This window comes from Gasterosteus aculeatus, chromosome 11, assembly GCF_964276395.1.
Source record: "Gasterosteus aculeatus chromosome 11, fGasAcu3.hap1.1, whole genome shotgun sequence".
NCBI classification, from domain to species: Eukaryota; Metazoa; Chordata; class Actinopteri; order Perciformes; family Gasterosteidae; genus Gasterosteus; species Gasterosteus aculeatus.
The window spans coordinates 17,375,859-17,397,252 of record NC_135699.1 but is presented as its reverse complement, the minus strand read 5'-3'; the positions used below and the strand labels follow the sequence as shown (position 1 = coordinate 17,397,252).

Here is a 21,394-nt window from a genome sequence, read left to right as displayed (position 1 = left end):
GTTTTAAGTCTTCTTCAACACAGCGTGATGTTCATTTAGAGTCAAACAGACCATAAAGCAGTGGGCGGTTTAGGGCGGGGCTACAGGCTGAGTGACAGGTCTCAACCAGCTACGTCCTCCTGTGTGTCGCCAGGACCACTTGCTTATATCCGGTGTACTTTGGCGACGATGGATAAACAAACTGAGCTCTGTGCTCATGCTTGAAAATGTTCACGTCCAGCAGCAAAGAAGCAGGTAAATGATGATTAGGTATCAATGCACCATCCTGGGCTCCTGAGGGGCCGACGCTCCCCTTCTCTTCATGAGCCTCGTCTCCATGGTGTCTGATTTCTCCTTCTTTGGTGGCTCACTGGAGCCCCCATGTGGACTAAAGGCAACATGACGCCTGCAGGTCAGAGACAAGCGTCCCAGTTCACGAGAGGACATATTTCACAAGTAGAAAAGTACTTTAGTCTTTAAATGTGAAATAAATTCAACATATGTTTAAAAGTCACATCAACTAAAATCAAAGTCCACTGAACAACAAGAAAAAAAACAATAGAAAACCTTTTCTATACACTCAGATTCTTCATGCTGAAATGGCCGGATGCAGATTTCATCCTCGTCGGAATCCTCAGATTAAATGTTTCTATAGTTCCGTTCACCCAGTGACTTCATGTAAATCCACATCATGTTATGCATAACAAAAAAAAAATATATATATATATATATATATATTTAACATCCTGTTAATAACTGAACAGTCACACTGTGTGATATCCTTTTATTGTGTTTAATTGAAAACAAACTATGATCTTAGCTCAGTTTTCTTCACAGCAACGCAGGAAATATACGTGATTTTATTTCATCACTGAAAACCACACCAGCTAAATAATAAAAAAAAACTTAAATAAAAGAACTCCTGAGGCTCCGAGTTAAAAGTCACTTTTCAGTCGGCCCTCGGGGGCCTCAGCTGGTTTTCGGCCTCTTTGCCTGCTGGCCCTGAGGCTCCGCCTCCTCCCGGCCTCTCCTGGCGTCTCGGCCCATGACGGGCGGCGTCGCCTCGGAGGAGCCGTTTCCTCTCGGGTTCCTCAGCTCCCTCCTCTCCCGCCGGACCTCCATCTCGCCGATCTCCTCGGCGAAAAGGGTCTTGAGCGCCGGAACGAGCCGGGGGAGGATTTTAAAGTCCGAGAAGCGAATCTGGACGAAATGGAAACGGGAGGATGAAGGTTTATAACTGAAAACCACGTCTTCAGACTCACTCAAGCTCATTAACACACCCGACTTCTCAACATATTATATATCATCCAGTTGAGTTACAATCATTTGAATAAGTTCTAGTGAGTCGCACTGTGGTTCAGTAAACACAATATTATATATTATTAACGCAGTAAAAGTACATTATTGGGATTGGAACTCAAGCTTAATTTACTTGCTTTTTCCCTGAACATAAAACGGAAAATGTAACTTTATTTATTTATTCATGCATCAGCTCGGCGGGGCAATGAGGTCACATGTGGCGGCGGCGGCGGCGGCTCACCCTCATGTGGTCGAAGGAAATCCCCACGCGGTCGCTGAAGTCCTCGCTGAAGAGCGGGATCTTGGCGTAGCGCTGGCTGAAGTGGTTCAGCATGATGAAGTCGGCGTTCATCCTCATGCCGATGCCGATGGCCTGCGAGGTCGTGCTGTCGGGGGGGCGGGGAGGTGATTTTGGCGCCGTTAAAACAAAAAGGTGCACATATTTAGCGGTGCAAAGAGGTGCCGTTATTGTTCACCTGTGTCTCTTCTCCACGGCCTCCTCCTCCAGCCCGTCCTCCAGCGTGGCCTCGTGGATCAGCAGCGTCGCGTTCTTTCCTGAAAAGAAAATCAGGTAGTTGAGAATGGCCACGCCCCCTTTCTTCAGTCTCCTGGAGGCTTTGCTTGGACCAGATCCAGCCGAGCCATTGAGTCGACAACCCCTCCCCCCCAACGAAGAGCCTCCATGAGTGATCAGAGGCATTATGGGATATCTGCTATTCATACGGAGCTCTGGATCGGACTGACCGGTGTGCACGAAGGCGTCGCAGGGCATGGTGTCGCCGGAGAAGGCCAGCTTCCAGCCGGCCCGGTGCGTGAAGCTGCAGGCGAAGGCGTTCTTACAGTGACGCACAGCGCAGGTCTGGAACTGAGACACACACACATAAATAAATGCATTCAAAAAGGACATTTATTGACATGAAGGACGGGATGTTAAAAGACCTCCACTAAATCGTTCTCCTTCAGCAGCGCTTGGATCGACGCGCTCGTCCTCTGGCCGGGCGGCTCGCTGCCGTCGCAGAGAGCTTTGTTCGGGATGAGGCTGAAAACACACACAGGGACACACACAATGTCAAAGATGTAGACGCCGGTTGCTCCTGTGATGCTCACTTGAATCAGGGGGGCTTGTTGTGCTCACGAGAAGATGGAAGAAGAGCCAAAGGATTTTCAGGATTTGGTTCTTAAGTGTGTTATAGCTGCATTCTCTCTTGATTTATTCCCTCAGTAAACATGAGTTTATGGTCTCAATCTCTAGTTTCAAGTCTTCTTCAACACAGCGTGATGCTCATTTATCAGTTCAGTATCAGCTCTTCCATCAGTGGTGAAAAGTAACAATATATCAATGGCTGAATCCATATACAGGCCTCGTGTTCCCGTACTTGATGTGGTGGAGGATCTCCTCGCAGTAGTCGTGGTACTGGCCGAGCCAGTTCATGATGTGGGCGGGGGCCACCAGGTAGACGGGGCTGAAGGTCCTCCCCAACGTCCTCTAGGAAACATTCACGCCCCTCTGTTTAGTGACGGGTTATTACCAGCAATTTTCAAGCAGTCGATGACTAAACGACAGCAAAGCGTATTAAAAAGTGGGTTAAATTCTGAAAAGAAAGTCTAAACCCCCCTTAGAATATTGATTTATAGATTTTGGGTCAATCACATAACATTTTAGATGTACATACCAGCGCTCGTTCCCGCTGATAAAGCAACATGAGCAGCCCCTGAGGAGGAAGAACAAGAATTAATTAAAGGTTATCACGGTCATTTCGCCGCAGCTCATTTCTGCGGAAGGCTCCGCCCCTCACCGTGTGGTGGTCGGCGTGCTGGTGGGAGATGAAGACGGAGGAGATCTTGGACAGGGCTTCGTCCACGGCGTCCCCGTAGTGTCTGCACAGCTGGCCGAAGGTTCCCTCGCCGCAGTCCAGCAGCAGCGAGCAGCTCGGGCTGCAAACAGGCAAACGTCACCGGCGACACGTTTTTTGCGCCGGTGCAAACAGGAAGTAGATTGTCTACTCGGCGGCTGGTTGCTTAGTAGCAGTTTCATGTCTTTCCTTTTCTTTGGTCTCCAGCGTCGGAAGGAAGGAGCTGTGTTCCGCGTGATCGTACCTGATGTTCACCAAGGTGCCGCTCACGTTTCTGATCTTCATCGGGAGAGCCGACCCGGTTCCCAGGAACACCACCTCCGGGTGCTCCGCCCCTTTTAGGAGACAGCAACATCCACGGTGACACGGGACTCCTCCCCCTTCCCGACCACCGAAACACTCTGCAGCCGCTTTGAAGGAGGAGCGAACTCACCGGCTGGGGGGGCGGCGTCCGCGGAGCAGACCTTCCTGCACTGCTCCACCTCCTCCAGGAAGTCGGGGACCTCGGACGCCTCCTTCACAAAGTCCCCGGCGCAGCAGGAGGGGACGGCGTCTCTGATGAAGGAGGAGAAGAAGAAGAAGAAGAAGGGGGGGGGGGGGTCAGGGTTCTGCTCACACGGCGCCCTCGAAGAAAGAAGAAGTGACGGCTTTGTGGCGAGGTTAAAGGGGAAGTTCGGGGCCGACCTTTGCCACTCCATCACGGGCCGCAGCTGGAACTTGAGGAGACACTCGGCTCGGACGCCGGGGACCAGCAGCTCGGCCGCAGCCTCCTGGGGAGGAAGGAACGGGTTGGATTTTAAATCCTCCTGCATTGTAAATAGTTTGGATATTTTACTACTTTCGTACCTCTTTGCCGTCTCATAGCTACTTATTCTATATTGTCAGATGTTAAAATGATTATCAGTTGTTTTTCAATACACAGTAAACCCTTATTTTTCTCCCATTTGTTATTATTTCTAATTCAATCATGTTTTCTACATTTCTATTAATCTACTGATATTACTTTGAAGGTTATAGATCAAACTGTTTATTAGTTGTAATTGTAACAACAAACAACATTGTAATTCCGTCCTTCCCACTTTATTAATATTATTACTAGATTATTCTATCCGAACATGATATAAAGGTTCTTGTCCCCCAGCAGCTGGTGGCTGTTTCACCTTGGATCTGTAGGACTTGAGCTCGGGGAAGATGTGGCCGTGGATCATGTTCAGCTGGGCCTGGATCTTGTGACTTCGGACGTTGTGGACGGCGCCGAACTGTTCGTTCAGGATCAGGTGTTGTGTTGTGGGCGGAAACCTGCAGAAATACGCGCACACGAAACTCCGCCTTCAAAGCCAACAACAAACAAAGTGTGGTTTCCAGAGGAGGCGGCAGGCAAACCTCTGCATCCACCGTTTGTACTGATCCGTCGACAGGACGGACTCCGGAGCCATGTGGACCACCAGCGCCGCAGACTCCTCCCCCGCTGCGGCCTGGTGCCTGGAGGAGATCAACACGGCGAGATTTACTCAGGCCGCCGCGCCGTGACAAACATTCCGTATCCGACATCCACAACACAACAAAGAAATGGGCGGAGCCAGACAGCCAAAGACTGGTATGATGTCATGTACGGAATAAACAATAATAATGATGGATCATCCTGCAAACGACTGGATGCCCAATAGATGCAGAACTTGTACCTTCTGAGCTGCGCGTTGGTGCAGACGGCCTCCACGAACTCCTCAGACGGACACTCCACGATGAGGAAGACCGGCCCGGGGTCCGTGGGGGTGCAAACCTGCTCCGGCCGGATCTGAGAAAAATAATAATTGAGAGCGGCGGACTTAATAACAAACAAAAATAATAACAAACTCTCCAAAAGGTGAACTGAGCTTCGTTTTTACCTCTTTGCCTTCGTACTCGACACTTTTGCCGCTTTTCAGCGCTGCGATGAGCGGGCCGATGGCCGACGTGCCTCTGAGGAGGGAAAGAGGCTCATCACGCATACGAAGAATTACATCATTAGCTTGAGTACAGCCATCACACTAATTCATGTTAAAACGATGAGACAAAAAAGTCAAAATGAACTCGTTCCAAAAAAAAATCTTTTTAAACCCAATAACAAAATCAATCATAATCATCTGTGTACATAGCTTTTACAGTAGAGCTTTATTTAATTTGATTTTAGGACACTAGACTGTATATAAAGTTCACATCAATCCAACTTCAGTATAGTGGTGGAGTGCATGGACGTCTGCGCGGGATGAGTGCATGGACGTCTGCGCGGAATGAGTGCATGGACGTCTGCGCGGAATGAGTGCATGGACGTCTGCGCGGAATGAGTGCATGGACGTCTGCGCGGGATGAGTGCATGGACGTCTGCGCGGGATGAGTGCATGGACGTCTGCGCGGAATGAGTGCATGGACGTCTGCGCGGAATGAGTGCATGGACGTCTGCGTGGAATGAGTGCATGAACGTCTGCGTGGAATGAGTGCATGAACGTCTGCGTGGAATGAGTGCATGGACGTCTGCGCGGGATGAGTGCATGGACGTCTGCGCGGGATGAGTGCATGGACGTCTGCGCGGGATGAGTGCATGAACGTCTGCGTGGAATGAGTGCATGAACGTCTGCGCGGAATGAGTGCATGAACGTCTGTGTGGAATGAGTGCATGAACGTCTGCGTGGAATGAGTGCATGAACGTCTGCGCGGGATGAGTGCATGAACGTCTGCGCGGGATGAGTGCATGGACGTCTGCGCGGAATGAGTGCATGAACGTCTGCGTGGGATGAGTGCATGAACGTCTGCGTGGGATGAGTGCATGAACGTCTGCGCGGGATGAGTGCATGAACGTCTGCGCGGAATGAGTGCATGAACGTCTGCGTGGGATGAGTGCATGAACGTCTGCGTGGGATGAGTGCATGAACGTCTGCGTGGAATGAGTGCATGAACGTCTGTGCGGAATGAGTGCATGAACGTCTGTGTGGAATGAGTGCATGGACGTCTGTGTGGAATGAGTGCATGGACGTCTGCGTGGGATGAGTGCATGAACGTCTGCGTGGAATGAGTGCATGAACGTCTGTGCGGAATGAGTGCATGAACGTCTGTGTGGAATGAGTGCATGGACGTCTGCACGGAATGAGTGCATGGACGTCTGCGTGGAATGAGTGCATGGACGTCTGCGTGGAATGAGTGCATGAACGTCTGCGTGCATGGACGTCTGCGTGGAATGAGTGCATGGACGTCTGCGCGGAATGAGTGCATGGACGTCTGCGTGGGATGAGTGCATGAACGTCTGCGTGGAATGAGTGCATGAACGTCTGCGCGGAATGAGTGCATGAACGTCTGCGCGGGATGAGTGACGCACTCACACAGGCAGACCGAGCTCCCTCGCCTGAGCCACTAAGAAATTCCCTTTCTTGGGGTGAAGCTGTGAAAGTGCAGAAGAAGAACGTCAGAGACAAAGTTTCAACTTCAAACACCAGGATGACGCTCTCTGGAGGTTTTCCTACCTTACAGATGAAGGAAACCAGCAGAGAATTATCTCTGCTCGCCCTGCGTCTGTCACCTAAAAGACACAATCCACGCTTTCATTTCCACTGTGCAATGCATTGTGGGACAACAGCCTCCATTAACACCACACCCAAATATTAAATGACTAGACTTTTTTTGTCATTTTAGACTCCTTATTTTAGTTAGAATCATTATTTAAAGTCATTCCGATCAGCATGAATTTTCAACAAATTTGATGGTCGGAAATGAATCTGCAAACCCCAGGATTTTGTGAACCACGTGAAATCCCCAAACTCGCCTCGCTCGTCTCCGCGGGCGTCGTCTCTCCCGGGGGACGGGGGGCTGCTCCTGCCCGACGGTGGGGAGAGCTTCCTGCCGTCGACCCTCAAACGACCTTCGAGAGCAAAGACGCAAAAAGAGTCAGCTGGGAGAAGAAGAAGAAGAAGAAGAAAAAAAACAACATTGACAATAAAAAAAAAAAAAAAGTCTCGAGGGAAACGGAAAGACTGACCAAAGATCGGCACCTGGTGGACCGTCATCGTCTCGTCGCTGTACGCCTCTTCGGTGTACGGTCGGACCGCTGGAAGGGGGTCAAACCATCAACAGTATCATCAGTGGGACCATCGGTGATGATCAATGTTACCATCCACGATAAAACGGATAATACAAAAACACGAGCTCAGACGTACACAGCTTGATGTCCTCTAGAGGTCCTGAGAAGGACTTGATGGCGTTCAGATAGTTCTTCTAGGATTCAAAAGAGAAGAAGAGTGGTCATTAAAAACACACCCAAACATAAAAAGGTATTAAATGTTTAAATACAGTGCGTTGGGGCGGCTCACCAGCTGTGGAGGTCCCGAGAGGACGCACTCTGGGACACCGGTGTCCTTCAGGGTCAATATCATCCCTGCAGAGGAAACAATCAACATATTCATTCTACTGAGAGAAATCACCACGTAGTGTTGTTTCTCTGGTTCCGTGTTATTTCACGCTACCGACCCGATAAACCTCCCACGTTCTCCCAGCTCAGCCGGGTCAGGAAGATGTTGTCCAATCGAGCAGCTTTCAGTCTGTCAGAGGAAAACACGAGGACATAAATGCTCTCCGACTGACTACAATGAGAAAAACAACAACAACAACAATACTGATGTGCTTTTCACATCCAAACCCTTAAACCAGCTTACTTGTGTTCCTGCATGAGTCTCTGTGTCCCTTCACCACAGTTGAACAGATATCTGCAGCAGAGACCAGCAGAAACATTCAGATAAAGAAATAGTCTTTATTTCCAAACCAGCTGATACAGACTCGTGTTTCTGGATCAGCTGAATACATTTCAACCATTTTTGATTATTGGTAGAAATAAACTAGAAGTAAAGAGCAACTTCCTAAACGTTTCCTGACTATTACTCTTACCAGCTCACATCATCATCATCATCATCATCATGTCTTACTGGCTCCCTGCAGTGAGACGTTTACCTGCAACACTTTGGGAGGCTCAAGCAGCCCTGGTTTTCAAAGTAAAAGCATGACGCGTTGGCGCATCCATTACCTGTTGAACTCGGAGAAGACGTACAGGGACGCCGAGTTGTCTCTGCTTCCGGCGCCGACCACCTGCACGTAGACGGTGGACGGTCCGTGTCCCTCCCCTCGCCTGACCCGGTCCTCTTTGGTCTTCACCCGCCGCAGGGGCTCCTTCTGCTTGGCCTTCTTCGGAGCGGGTTGTCTCGTCTCCGGCGTTTTGTTCTCATTAGACGCCATTGTTCGAAAAAACTGCAAAACAGTCCGGGGGACAGGGAAGTAACAGCTGGGGACAGCCGGAGGACCAGCAGAGAGAGACCTGCCTTTGATAAACAGGAGCGGAATGGACCCCAGCTTCTCACGGACCGCATTCATAATAAAGACACGACACTAAAAGTATAACCGGCGCCGATTACCCAGCGAATGCTTCTTTGTACATGTCCACGCCTTTTAAATAAAGAAGAAGTTACCTAAAAGTCGCTGGGTGCACATTCAGCAGGACTTTAGAGGCTGGTTCACACATGTGACAACTTTTTCCGGCATCTAATGATGACGTTGACGAACGTCGACGCTCATTGGCGGTTGTAATAGTTTTGTCTGTCTGTGAACCAATCACAGCGGCGCTATAAGAGCAGGAGGCGGGGAAAGCTCATCAGACGTCACTGATGTCATGACGTGATAAGCGTTTGTGACCATGCACTTTTTTGCGATGTACAATGAAATGTTTTTTTTTCCCGACGTTTTCTTTTGGATTATTTATGGTGGCTTAGTTCTTTTTAGAACACTTTTTTCTGGGACTTTTAAAAAAAACAAATTTCACAGGACTTTGACAGAATAAACCAGCAATCTCTCGACCACGAAGATTTTGAAGCGCTTTCATTTTCAAACCCTACATCAGAATTCTGTGAGTGATCCATTGAGGTGGTCTGCTCTTGCTTGAGGTGAAATAAGTTTAACTATTTATTTTCTTTATGCAAATAAAACGTTCTACGAAATTCAGTTTAACTGCAGCATAGTATTTTTCACATGACGGTTTCAAAACGTTTGGTGCATCACTGCAGACCTGCTACCTGCAGAGGTACAAAGGTCTCATAAGCTTTGTAAAACACGAGTCATAGTTGCAGGTCTTCATACCGGATATCATTTGCATTCATGCTAATAAATCCTCCGCGCCAGCTCCTTTTACGCTGGAATCATTCAAAGAAGAGACGCAGACGCACTTCCTCTCTCCTCCTTTATTCATATATCAGCACATAGTCCACTGTACAGCGAGGACAGGACAGCAGCCTCTCAGCACCGACCGGCCTGCAGGTCCAACCCCACCCGGACACTTTTTAAACTGCTTTATACCCAGAGAAGCAAAGTTCCATTAAGATACCAAACACGATGCTTTCAGTTACGTACATGGAAGAGGTGAGACAATTTCACAGAGAGCATAATTCCGGTGTGCTGAAGAATTGATTCTTTAAAATGTTTTTATTGGTTCTACGTTATTTATTTTTTTAACCACCTTACTAAAACCACAGAAGAGTGTCCTCGTGAAGATGAGTCAAGACCGTGTGATTCAGCTGCTGCTATGATTACACTGTGCGTGAACAAGAGAAACAAAAGTGTTGATATATTATACAGACATGACTGAAATAAACACCTATTTTATTGCAAATGGTGTTTTTATTTTTTTTAGGCTTTACAATTCTTATTTTAACACTGCAATAAGGGGACCAAGCAAATGTACACAAGGAATTGTTTTTGTTCACTTTCTTGTCTTTTTTTTTTTTTTTTTTTTAAATGTGGTTTACTGTTGCAGACTGGTGAATATATTTAATGGTGTGTGTGTGTGTGTGTGTGTGGGTGTGTGTGTGTGTGTGTTCCCGTCTCGTCCTTCCATCAGTCCATGTACATCGGGGAGCTGGGAGACGCCGGCATCTGATCCATGAGCCGGCACACGTAGCTCGCCACGTCCACCGAGCGCTCCTCGTACATCTGGATGAACGGATCTTTCTGCAGAGAACAAAGACATGATTGGTCACATAGAACATCTGGAAAATAGGGTTGGACAAGCTCGGCCATTAGGCCAGTTTGAAACAGCCTGATGAGTGTAAACAGAGCTCACCAGTAGCTCTTTGTACTTTGGCCTTTTTGACTCGTCCTTTGTAAGGCTTGAGAGGAGGAGAAACACACAAGAGTTAGAATGCGCCGGGTGCAGTTCACCCGTTTGTCCAGCAGGGGGAGTCGGTCCACAGCGACACCACCGCACAGCCGATCGACCTCCTGCCATCAGAACGTCATCGAAAGTCCTTTTTCCTCACCACACGTTGACAAAGGAGATGAACTTGGGAGAGAAGCGCCTCTCCTCCGAGTTGCTGAGCTGCGGCGGGTCTCCCCTCACCACCTGGGTCAGCTGGTCAAACACGCTGTTCCACTTCGGGTAGGGGAACCTCCCGGTGGCCAGCTCGTACTGCGACACAGCGCACGACAGGCGTAAGCTATTCCGGTGACATCTACGTGATCCACATAATTCAATGGTGCTGTAAACCGGCGCTATGCAGCATTCTGCAGGAGGGAATTCTCACCAGCGTGATCCCCAGACTCCAGACGTCCGAGCGGACGTCGTAGCCCTGCCGCGACGCGCTCGGGTCGATTCGCTCGGGCTGCAGAAACAAAAGGAATCACACAGGAAACAGATTCACATTTAAGTTTCAATGCAAAAGCAGACAGATACATACAAGTGTTTTATATCTATATATACACATAAATAAAAGGACACATGTACATTCTATATGTACATTAACGGTTAAGTAAATCATATCTTCACTCAGTAAAGAGACACTTTAAAGCTTTTCATCTACTTCCCTCCTGTAATGAGTCTTCTAGTGTAAAGGAAACATCTACTTTGTCTGTAGATTTCTCTTAAATTCATCAAAAGTTACCTTTAGATGTTTGCATATTCAAACATAATAGCTTAGAAAACTTGAAGAATGAATAGTTGAAGTCTCATGTTGATAGTTAAATAGTAAATGCATGGGGAGTTTCTTCACTGCCATCCAGAGTATAAAGCTGTTAAGTTTCCACAATGTGTCTTTACGCTGCAGACTCCGTTAGCAGCAGGAAACCAGGTGTCACAAACACCCCCCCCCCCCCGAGAATACCAAGACAGCTCATCACCTCTGGGCATGTTTCCACCTGCGCGGTGAGGGTGTGTGTGTGTGTGTGTGTGTGTGTGTGTGCGTCATGTGGCCTTCAAATACGAAAGAATGAACTGTAAAAAGAACCATTAATATAAATATGAGACGCCATGTCCATCACACTGAGCCCCGCTTTGACTCTAAATGGACCATCATCTACCAGAGCCATCTGCTCATAGACTTCTATAGGACCGGAGGAGTCGCCCCCTGCTGGTCACTACAGAGAGTGCGTGCGTTACTCACCGCCATGTACGGCCTGCAGCCCGCGTCCCTGGTTTTGGCGATGGAGTCCACCAGCTGCCCGCTGATGCCGAAGTCGCACAGCTTGATGTTTCCGTTCCTGTCCAGGAGGATGTTGGACGGCTTTATGTCTGGCGGGGGGAGACGGGGGGGTTAAGGGTGGCGAGTGGAGGTGGAACAGGCGATAATAAGACGTGGCGTCGGACTCACCTCTGTGTATTATTTTCAAGTTTTCCTTTAAGTGGTTAAGTGCCTTCACAGTCTGCGAAACACAAGAAGAGGTTAAGAAACAGGGAATCCGGCTTCTTTGTTCATTGTCCATGTTTAAAAGGGTCGCACACTTACAGCTAATGTTATTTTGCCTAATATTTCCTCCGGAATCACGTCGTCTAATGAGCAATATACAAACTTGTAAAACTTGTCTAAGGAGATCGCCATGAGTTCCATACAAATCCAACAGTCGCCCTGAAACACAAGCAGAGTCGGCCGTGAGCGAACAGACTAAACGAAGCATCATAATAATAATAATAATAATAAGAGTGATAATGAGTCATGAGGTCACCTCTCTGAACAGAGCGCCGTAAAACTGCACGATGTACGGACAGTCGCTGCTCCTCACCACCACGTCCAGGTCCATCAGCAGCTGCTTCTGCTCCTTCTCGTCCACGGTCGACCGGATCCTCTGCGGACGGACGCGTGGAAGCGTGAGGGCGGGGAAACCTAACGCGCCCCCCACTGCGTCTCAATAAAAAAAGTAACAATAATCACCTTGACCGCCATGATCTGGTTGCTGGGCTTGTGCACCATCTTGTTGACGGAGCCGTAGGCCCCGCGGCCGATCTCGCCCAGGTCCTTCAGGTCCTCGGCGGTGAAGTCCCAGTGCTGCTCGGCGGAGATCTTCAGCTTGCCCGACGACTCGATGCTGTGCGTCCTCAGCCGCTCTCTGCCGGGGGGGCGCGGGAACAATCAGTAACCGTGCAAACGGGGGGGGGCGGTTGTGCCGGACTGGACCGGACCGGGGGGAGAGGGGGGGACCAGCCTCACTCACATGTGCGGGTTCTGGAAGGGCGGCCCGGCCGTGTTCAGCGTGAATCGAGCCGTGGGTTTGATCGGAGGGTTGGCGAAGTTCAGCTTCAGGGCTTTACGTTTACCTGAGCGGGACAGAATAGAGATATGTGGATCACGTACGGATCAACGTGACCTCCAGAGGAAGCAGCTCGGGATGAGGAGTGAGACAAAGAGCAGAAACCGCTCCCAGGGTGACAAACGAGGTCTGTGACGTCATGCTGGACCCAAACACACACGAGGGAAACAAGCTGACAAACGCTTCACACTTCCACCGTCGTACGGGTCCCCGATCCGTCATCAGACCGTTTGTTTGGCATTTGAGGACTTTTGAACGGTTGAAATGATTAATCCAGCTTTCTGATTTGCAAATAAGATCACAGTAGCCAAACAAATATGTACGTCATCACGGTGTAAATTATAAAACAAATCCAACCGATTGATGATGAAACTACTTTCCTTATTTAATACAGAAATGGGAACGTAGCATGCTGCTAAAAACACACCCACGTTCACAGAACACACACACACACACACACACACACACCAGAGGGGGAAAAGAAAACACTGACACACGACATGCTTCTCAAGGCCAACTGCTTTGACTTCACCTCCTTCGTAGAGCCCCCCCCCCCCCCCCCTCTCCCCGAAAACACCACAAGAATGTGAGCCGCTCGAACCCCCCCGCCAGCCTGAACGCAAAACATCCCTGGACAGGACCACACGTGCTCACCTTGTCTGGACAAGCAAGCGCTATGCTGAGGTGCACCCATGCCGACAACACAAACAACCACACAGGAGAAACCGGTGTGTGTGTGTGTGTGTGTGTGTGTGTGTGTGTGCGCCCCCCTCCCCGCTGGTTAGTGACACTCAGAGCCGCTCAGGCAGAGCTCCCATTGGGGGGCTTTGATTCCCAGCGTTCCTTCAGATAAGGACCACAGCGACGGGTGAACACCAGCTGGAGGACCTGGAGGTGTCCGTGGAAGCTGTGGGTTTGAGGCTTGTGCCGATGAGTAGTCATCCTGCGCTGGGTAGTTAAACCCGAGAGCTCATTCATTAAATCCACAGCTCAGTATCTGCCGAGCGGCATCTTTCCTGCCGCGGAAGCTAGCGGCTAACGGCTAGCGGCACAAGCCTACGAGAACCTGCCAGAGGGCCGGACTTGGATTAGTGGAGAACGGCAGGACGAACCCCCCCCAGACCAGAAAACAAAGGGATGAGAACTGTTGGTGCCGAGGCAAAAAGAGGGTTGTCTTACTTGGGGGAGCTCCAGACAGGTTTATCTGAAACCCTACAGAGGCGAGAAGACAGCTTTTATTTTTCTTCACACTCGTCTCGGTCAGTCGGACCCTGTAGTTTCTGCCCTGCTGCAGCGATGAAGAACTAGGGTAGCTGCCCCCCCCCCCACCACCATTCCCCCCGCCCCCTCCAAAGAAGTCAGCCTTTCTTTGCTACGAGCACTTGGTCACAGAGAAACGTGCCGGTCGTGTGAAGGGCGAAATGAAAGAGGCACAACCACAGGTGTAAATAAAATAATAAAAAAAAGGTGAGGATGAATTCCCATCACGAAAGACGAGTTACAGCTTGAGAAGCGTTTCGCCGGGACCGCTCACCGTCATCCAGCGTCATGTCAGGAGTGAGGAATCATTAGTGAGCAGCAGTAAGGTAAAAAAAAAAACAACAGACAGGTGACATTTAATCAGGGAGATGTGAAGGAAAGCAGAACACAACCTGATGATCAAATACAGATTATTATTACGGTCAGCCTGAATCTCGTTCTTTATAAATATGGGGAGCAGGGATTTTAAGTCAACGTGCATCTCTGTTGTAATTCCACTTTTATTGATCATTTAACATCAGGTGGCGCTAAACCAGAAGGTAAATATGTTTAAACGCATCATTCGAGACTCTAGCGAAGACCTGGATCAAACTGCTCTTTGTACTGCCAGGTCAAAGGTCAAAGAAGCGCGTAGCTACCTGTTTCACTCTGGCATCTCCAGCAGGTGTTGGACTCTGAAAGGGAAGAAGAAGACATTTGTTGGAACGAGGAAAACACGCAGCTAACGTGCACGCGCTGATGCGCGTGGCAAAGAATTCAGAGAGAAATCCATCGAGTTTGACCACCACTTTGATTCGGTTTGACACGCGCACCGTAAGTGGACAACGCGGCTCAATTCGGCCTCATTTATCACCGACACACCGACACACATCACGCTCACGAGTTGTGCAATCAGCTGCGTTTGCGCGGCGCGGGACTGCGCCTCTCGGGGGTTTGTGTTGCGTTTAGAAAAGAGCGACTTATCCCATTTGGCTCCTGTGACGTAGAAGCGTGAGTCAAGACTTCTGATTGCCAATTATGTGAACGGAGCTCGTCGGAAGAGAAAAAAAAAAGAGCAGAACGTAACGTGGCTGCAAAATGTAAAAAAAAAAAAACTAACGTTGGCAACGACGTTAACCTACATCCCGTAACTACAAAGAAAACACAGTATTTTCCTTAATTTCACGATACACGGGGGGAGACGACGACGAGGCGTCCGACGTCTTTCGGGAATGGTTGAGTTGCAGCCCGAGTAGCTGTTAGCTGGCCGGCTAGCTAGCTAGCCGGCCAGCTAACAGTAACCTTCACTGCAGCACAGCGGCTCGTATTCGTGCCGTCGCAGATGATTCAAACGTACCCTGCATGCTGCTCATGGTGGTGATGTGCTGCGGCTGCGACTGGTGCTGGTGGGAAGCCGCGGATCCGGCGTTGTTGCCGCCGCTGCCGTGGCTGCTGGATGTTGTCGAGTTGTTCGGACTGGGAGTCGCCATTGTTGTGTGTTTGAATTCCATCAGCAGCACCGGGCTGCAATGCAGATACGCGGAGAGCAACTTCACCCTTCCCTCCCGGCCGCGGTGATCACGGCGTCACTAACGGCAACTTCGGGCCGCGAGAAACGCGTACAATGACGATCCGGAAGCGACTGTGGGATGTTTGTTTTTTTTAATACGTTAAATTACACGGTTTTTAGACCTTAAAAGTTAGCTGTGTAGTAACGTTAACAAAAACAAACACCCAGCTAGGCTAAGCTAACTAAGCTGGCTAGCGGTACTAGCCAAGAAGCGTTAAGACCCGCAATCAGCTGACCGAGTGACACTGACATGTCAACACCCACAGCGTCCCGGAGCTAACGACAAGCTAGCGGCAGATAGCCGAGACGAACCGGATGTTAAGCGGTGTCTCTTTCAGAGTAAAAATATATATTTTTAGCCCATTTAGATAATAATTTATTACGACTTTAAATTCGAGGTAAAAATGTGAACTAGTTCGGTCTGTCTGAAATTCTATTCGAACATACAATTTTTTATAATTAACATATTTTCATTTTTTTCTGTGTATAAATTGTCAAAGAAAAAATGTATCACAGCTTTTTTTTCAAGAATATCTTCAGATTCACTGAGTTCACATTCCTGGATATACATAGATCTTGCAGTACTTAAACTTAAACAGCATGTCACTTAAGTATACATTGTATTAATGTTGTATTTTTATTTAAATATTCATACTCAAATATATTTCATAATATTGGATGATATTTATTAATGGGTGAATATTCATTTGTTTTAATCTCAAAGTAACCACTAATTTAACAAGTATACGTAGTACAAAGAACAGCATTTACCTCTGAGAAGTAGAAGTGTAAAGTGGGACAAACACAACTTGGGGAAAATGGGAGTCAATAATAATTGTTACATTGTAGAGCTACCGGAAGTTAAATCTCTCTGCCGAGGTACCTTGACGTCACTGCGGGGAATGCGTGCTCATTTTGTCGTACGGGGCAGCAGGGGCGGAGAACGTTCACCATTTAACTCAACGTCGTTAAATAAAAACACATCTGGCCGTTTGGGATCTTTTGTTTACCACATTAGAAGATATATGTGTTTTAAAAACGTAATTATATTATTGTTATGCATCCCTGGTTCTAGTGCCGAACTGTGCTTTCGGTTACACAACCCACAATACACAAATAAAGCAACATCTGCTTTAAATTACTCATCTGTGGGTTTCTATCACATCGGTAGGGGGTGTTCAGTATTGGGGGGGGGGGGGGGGGTACAGTCATTTAATACACGGAGAATTGGTGTCAGCGGCCAAACATTTCAGGTCAACGCGCAGACAACGTGGTAAATATCAAACGAACCCCTCCGCCGGTGTGTCTCGTTAAGAGGTTCTGGGGGGGGGGGGTCAGAACGTTCGCTCTCTCTTGTATCGTTACGTCCCGCGGGCCCGGGCGGGGAGGTGAAAGGTTGCAAACAGCAATGGGCGAAGTTAGCGGGACCTGGCTCGCTGTCACATGGCGAGCCTGCAACTTTTTAATGTCTTTATTCTTCGCCCTCGCAACGTATGTCCAGGTGAGCGTTTACGTCTTCACAAAACGTCATCATGCATCCTGTTACGTCACGTGATCACTAACTATAACCGTCGTGTGCCTACGTCAGATTAATGATCCTGACGCGGGGGTGTGGATGGTAAGCTGGCAGCTATCTGACATTTTATACTGTACTTTTCTGTATGTTATTTCGCAATAACGCCGCGTTTCCGCTGCAGGTTGCTTACGGTGTCCCTGCGGTCCTTTGCGCATGCGTCGGTTTGACCCCCCACCTGACAGGTAGTATCTCCGAGTCCGTGTTTCGCACGCATCACTTATTGAGGATTAAAACCTTATTAAACCACCCAGGTCTTAACTTCTTCTCGAGATAGTTTGCACCAGTGTCTCCGGTGCGGACAGCGCCATCACGTGGTCGTATCGTGACGGTGCCGCTCGCCTCACCTGCAGGTGTGTGCGTGTGTCTCCTGTTTCCCCCCTGCAGAGACTTTGCCCTGGAGGCGCGTGGCTGATCTCCACGTGCTGGTTTCCAGCGCGGTTGTTGCCATGATGGGATGGAGACTCCACAGAGAGACAGTCTCAGAGATCTTCCACCTGGAGGAGGGCAGGTAGACGCATCTACATCTACTACCAGAGATCTTAGTTTTCCTTTCTTCTTTTTTTAATATCACTAAAAACATGATACAAAATGCAAATTAAAATTAAATTACGAAATAATTTATAAAACTATTGACGTGAAATGTTTAACAATTATTTGTACTTAGAGAATTTTCTGGTCTTGTGCTGACGGCTGGATGGCTTCTCCTGTGTCGCCACTCTGGAAGGTAAAATTAAGAACACTTTTGTCTTATTTAAAGTATTTTTTAAAATCTCTACTCCATCTCTCTCCGTCAGAGCTTCAGTCGGGATGCTCAGAGTCTCGACAGCCGTTGCCATCACAGTGTTCCCCTTTGTGGCCTGGCTTTACTACTACATCCACAAGGAGCTCCGATCAAACTGGCCTTCACATTGTCAAAATGCTATTTAGACACCTTTCTTCCTTTTTTGGTGAATTAAACATTACTTCTGTTGGGTTCTTTGACTAATAATTATGCATCAAGAAGGCTTCTTAGGCATAATCTTCAGAGATTCAAGTATCACTGAATACAAACATGTGCCAACAACCAAGTGGTGTCTCTTAAAGAGGGATTCTTCCAATGTTTACCTTCCTAGTTGTATGTTACTAAGTTCCGTTCATTTTGTTTTTTATTTAATTTTGTATATCTGTAATTTTATAACCATAATTCATTTTCTGGTCTTGAAGTCCAGATCATTTATCTTTTTTTAAATGGACATAAATCTCTAAATAATTTTGAATAAAAGAAGTGACGTGAAATTTGTTTATTTGTATTTATTTTTAATTGATATTACATTCTTTTCGATCCATCAGGGTGCAGCAGAGAGCGCGTTCACTAACAAAATAACAGAAGAAGATACAGGATACGTCATTTCCGGTCTTAAGTAAGGCAAATTGAAAGCTGATCTGAGAGCAGCCTTTTCACTTCTGAATCAACCATTCTGACTTCACACCAATATGCGCAACTGACTCGAGAACAGCGCATCTCCTCTTCCTCACCTATTGCGTTTTGTAAACTTCTAACCCGCTTCCTCGTTGAGCAGCGGTGCTGTCAAGGTCCAGACATGGCGCTGAGTGTTTTATATCACGTTAAACTAATACGAACGAGCACCCGGACACAAACCGTCAGACTGGCGCACAGCCTCCTGCGGAGAGACGCCGGACCGCAACACGACCTGTCCCCGCGGAGAGCTCACTGCTGCCCGGTAGGTCAAAGGCTAGCCGGCGGTACCAGGTGCGACACCGAACTCCATTTAGAAAACTGCCAATTTACACCTGCGCGTCACCGCTGTAAAACACCACGTTTCACTGCGTCACGGAGTAGTTTTCGTCGGTAATATTCTAAAAAATATTTCTTACAGTTGCCAAGATAATTGTTGAATTATTTGTCGCGTGTTAAAAAAAAACACTTAAGTTAGAAACGTCTCGGGTTACGCCTCCCGTCTGTGTGCCGGGGCACCACCGGGAATCAGCCCTTTTTTGGATGGGGTTTTGCACAACACCTGCATGTTGCGTTTTACAACCACTGTAATGTCTTTTCCCCGCGTTTGACCACGGACAGGTCAGTGTGAGTCAGTGGCTCACCAGCAGAGCTGCTCGTCGGCTGTGTGAACACTCCTCCAGAACGTTCTCCTCCTCACTGCCTCCACCAGACAACAACAACAAGAAGAAGAAGGCTGGGGTAAGGTGACGTCACTAAGGGGGGGGGGGGGGGGGTGGCTTTACTACTTTAGCTTTACTGATATATGAACGACCTGAGAGGTGAAGAATCAGAGAACTTCTGCTGAGTTACAGCAGATATCCTTTTGTATCAGTTGTGTGAATGTCTGACAAATTATTTAATGCGTTTTGTGTTAATTGTTTTAAATTTTGCTTTGAGATAAAGACAAACGTTCTGCGTTTGTGGGACAATGCAGTTTATCGTTGTAATTTATGTATTTTTAACACAAATTGGTGACCACTTAGCCTCCAAAGTTATGAGTCAGAGGATCTCTGATGAACAATCCAGCGTGTTGAAATGATTTCACTCCTCTTTTTTTTTTTTTTAAGCCGGTCACGTGGAGATCTTTAGCGATCACATTTGCTATCGGAGGCTCTCTGCTCGGAGGGATGAAATATCTGAAGAAAGAGAAGGAAGAACGTGAGTATTCGGCTCATGTTGAACGTGTGAGCGATGGAGAAGCCAAACGATGACGAGCTCCGGGTCTCAATCTTTTAATCGTGGTCCGCAGAGTTGGACAAGGAGCGGAACCGGTCGGTGGGCCGGCCGGCGCTCGGCGGTCCGTTCTCGCTCGTTGATCACAACAACAAGCCCGCCGCCAGCGAGGACTTCCTGGGCCAGTGGGTCCTCATCTACTTCGGCTTTACTCACTGCCCCGACATCTGCCCGGACGAGATCGAGAAGATGATCGAGGTGGTGGACGAATTAGGTGATTTACAAAAAAAAACAAGGAACTATAACAAATGAGGAATTTAGTGTTCAAACTTCTTCTTTTTGTTTCTGGCAGAAAAAGTGAAGTCTCTCCCAAACCTCACGCCGATCCTGATCACCATCGATCCGGACCGGGACACGGCCGAGGCCATGGCGGCGTACGTGAAAGGTACAGAAGCACATTGTTTCTCCTCGTGTGGGAATCCATTCAAACAATGAGCTGAAACAAAGTTACGTTTCCCTTCTTTGTGACAGTAAACTGAAATATAAGAACTTTATGTCATTTAAAATGATCAATATTCAGAAACCCATGTGCATCACATGTGTTGTTTATTCCAGAGTTTTCCCCGAAGCTGATCGGCCTGACGGGGCCCAAGGACCGCATCGAGGAGGTCTCCAGAGCCTACAGAGTTTACTACAGCCAGGGACCAAAGGACGAAGACAACGACTACATCGTGAGTCCACACCTCAGAAGCGTGGTCACAATAACACACACACACCAAACCCCTCTTTTGGTCTGATTCCACGCCTCTCGCCGCACGCAGGTGGACCACACCATCATCATGTACCTGGTGGCGCCCGACGGGGAGTTCGAGGAGTACTTCGGACAGAACAAGACCGCCGTGGAGATCACCAACTCCGTCGCGGCGCACATGAGGAAGTACAAGAACGCCGAGGCGGCCGCCAAACGGAAGCTGGCGGCGGACCGGCGGGTTTGATCGCTACTGACGCTTGTCGCGTGTATTTATTCTGAACGAAGGGTCCGCGGTCACATTCCCTTTTCATAACGAGCGCCGTCTCCTGAGGACGTTCTTCGTCACGCCGCTGCTGCATCCTGTTTGTAACAAAGATCATCCGATGAGATCGATAGCTCTGATTTCTGATGCGAGCAGTGAGGAAATAACCTGTGGTTTTGATTTTGTGATATAAAAAAAAGAGAAAATACAACAATGCGTTTGATATTTTATTTGTGTGTTGATCAGGATTAAGAACGTCGCTGTTCAGACCCCGTAGGTTTCAGCAGGAAAGAAACTTTCTGCACTAGTTTTCATTCATTGTTGAATATTTATTTTTATGAAAATTAAACTACAGCGTAAAATATCAAAATGTAGCCGAATAAGAGCTTTGAAGAAGAATGTGATTAATGTAAAGTTTAATCCTTGTAAAGAGTAAAAAAATACAGCGTGATTAAAAAAAAATAATAATAATAATGCAGGAAGACCAGATTCACAGAATGACTTATACGTTCATCCTTTAAGGGTAAAATTATTATTTACTATTTCTTTAAACACTGTGACATGTTTATCCGCGAGGCTCTAAACTTGGTGAGTGAAGTTGTGGGTTTCATG

General features: G+C 48.0%; 4 protein-coding genes across 12 annotated transcripts; 2 read left to right on the top strand and 2 right to left on the bottom strand.

Moving 5' to 3' along the window:
* Positions 1 to 746: 746 nt before the first annotated feature.
* elac2 (elaC ribonuclease Z 2) lies at positions 747 to 8,735 on the bottom strand. 4 transcript variants are annotated; one of them, XM_040191003.2, is made up of 25 exons: positions 8,615 to 8,735; positions 8,176 to 8,396; positions 7,811 to 7,861; positions 7,626 to 7,696; positions 7,469 to 7,533; positions 7,316 to 7,373; positions 7,138 to 7,206; positions 6,925 to 7,020; positions 6,626 to 6,681; positions 6,485 to 6,543; positions 5,018 to 5,090; positions 4,814 to 4,926; positions 4,515 to 4,613; positions 4,292 to 4,430; positions 3,816 to 3,901; positions 3,565 to 3,686; positions 3,376 to 3,466; positions 3,075 to 3,213; positions 2,952 to 2,990; positions 2,655 to 2,764; positions 2,218 to 2,317; positions 2,023 to 2,143; positions 1,755 to 1,833; positions 1,520 to 1,664; positions 747 to 1,179 (listed from the first exon to the last, which is right to left on the bottom strand). In XM_040191003.2, exons 2-25 carry the CDS (start codon positions 8,382 to 8,384, stop codon positions 949 to 951), a joined length of 2,421 nt encoding a protein of 806 aa, XP_040046937.2. In that variant the 5' UTR covers positions 8,385 to 8,396; positions 8,615 to 8,735; the 3' UTR covers positions 747 to 948. The 4 variants fall into 4 exon arrangements, with proteins under 4 accessions (XP_040046937.2, XP_040046936.2, XP_077940303.1 ...); XM_040191002.2 differs by having other exon boundaries at positions 8,176 to 8,735; XM_078084177.1 differs by having other exon boundaries at positions 1,755 to 2,143; positions 8,615 to 8,726.
* Positions 8,736 to 9,364: 629 nt separating this feature from the next.
* On the bottom strand, positions 9,365 to 16,529 carry map2k4a (mitogen-activated protein kinase kinase 4a). Of its 5 annotated transcripts, XM_040191006.2 has the most exons (13): positions 15,310 to 15,810; positions 14,612 to 14,647; positions 13,893 to 13,925; positions 12,618 to 12,720; positions 12,338 to 12,512; positions 12,132 to 12,251; positions 11,915 to 12,034; positions 11,780 to 11,831; positions 11,573 to 11,700; positions 10,718 to 10,795; positions 10,454 to 10,602; positions 10,258 to 10,303; positions 9,365 to 10,145 (listed from the first exon to the last, which is right to left on the bottom strand). In XM_040191006.2, the coding sequence occupies exons 1-13, from the start codon at positions 15,461 to 15,463 to the stop codon at positions 10,032 to 10,034; spliced, it is 1,308 nt and encodes a 435-aa protein (XP_040046940.1). In that variant the 5' UTR covers positions 15,464 to 15,810; the 3' UTR covers positions 9,365 to 10,031. The 5 variants fall into 5 exon arrangements, with proteins under 5 accessions (XP_040046940.1, XP_040046942.1, XP_040046943.1 ...); XM_040191008.2 differs by lacking the exon at positions 13,893 to 13,925 and having other exon boundaries at positions 15,310 to 16,529; XM_040191009.2 differs by lacking the exon at positions 13,893 to 13,925 and having other exon boundaries at positions 12,618 to 12,708; positions 15,310 to 15,823.
* Positions 16,530 to 16,887: 358 nt separating this feature from the next.
* On the top strand, positions 16,888 to 18,566 carry tmem220 (transmembrane protein 220). 2 transcript variants are annotated; one of them, XM_078084175.1, is made up of 6 exons: positions 16,888 to 17,023; positions 17,111 to 17,140; positions 17,220 to 17,280; positions 17,483 to 17,606; positions 17,763 to 17,822; positions 18,428 to 18,566. In XM_078084175.1, the coding sequence occupies exons 1-6, from the start codon at positions 16,931 to 16,933 to the stop codon at positions 18,459 to 18,461; spliced, it is 402 nt and encodes a 133-aa protein (XP_077940301.1). In that variant the 5' UTR covers positions 16,888 to 16,930; the 3' UTR covers positions 18,462 to 18,566. The 2 variants fall into 2 exon arrangements, with proteins under 2 accessions (XP_077940301.1, XP_040046953.2); XM_040191019.2 differs by lacking the exon at positions 18,428 to 18,566 and adding an exon at positions 17,893 to 18,373.
* A 51-nt stretch (positions 18,567 to 18,617) lies between these two features.
* On the top strand, positions 18,618 to 20,993 carry sco1 (synthesis of cytochrome C oxidase 1). Its single transcript, XM_040191015.2, has 7 exons — positions 18,618 to 18,819; positions 19,176 to 19,295; positions 19,664 to 19,754; positions 19,846 to 20,043; positions 20,122 to 20,214; positions 20,385 to 20,500; positions 20,591 to 20,993. The coding sequence occupies exons 1-7, from the start codon at positions 18,679 to 18,681 to the stop codon at positions 20,762 to 20,764; spliced, it is 933 nt and encodes a 310-aa protein (XP_040046949.2). The 5' UTR covers positions 18,618 to 18,678; the 3' UTR covers positions 20,765 to 20,993.
* Positions 20,994 to 21,394: the final 401 nt, after the last annotated feature.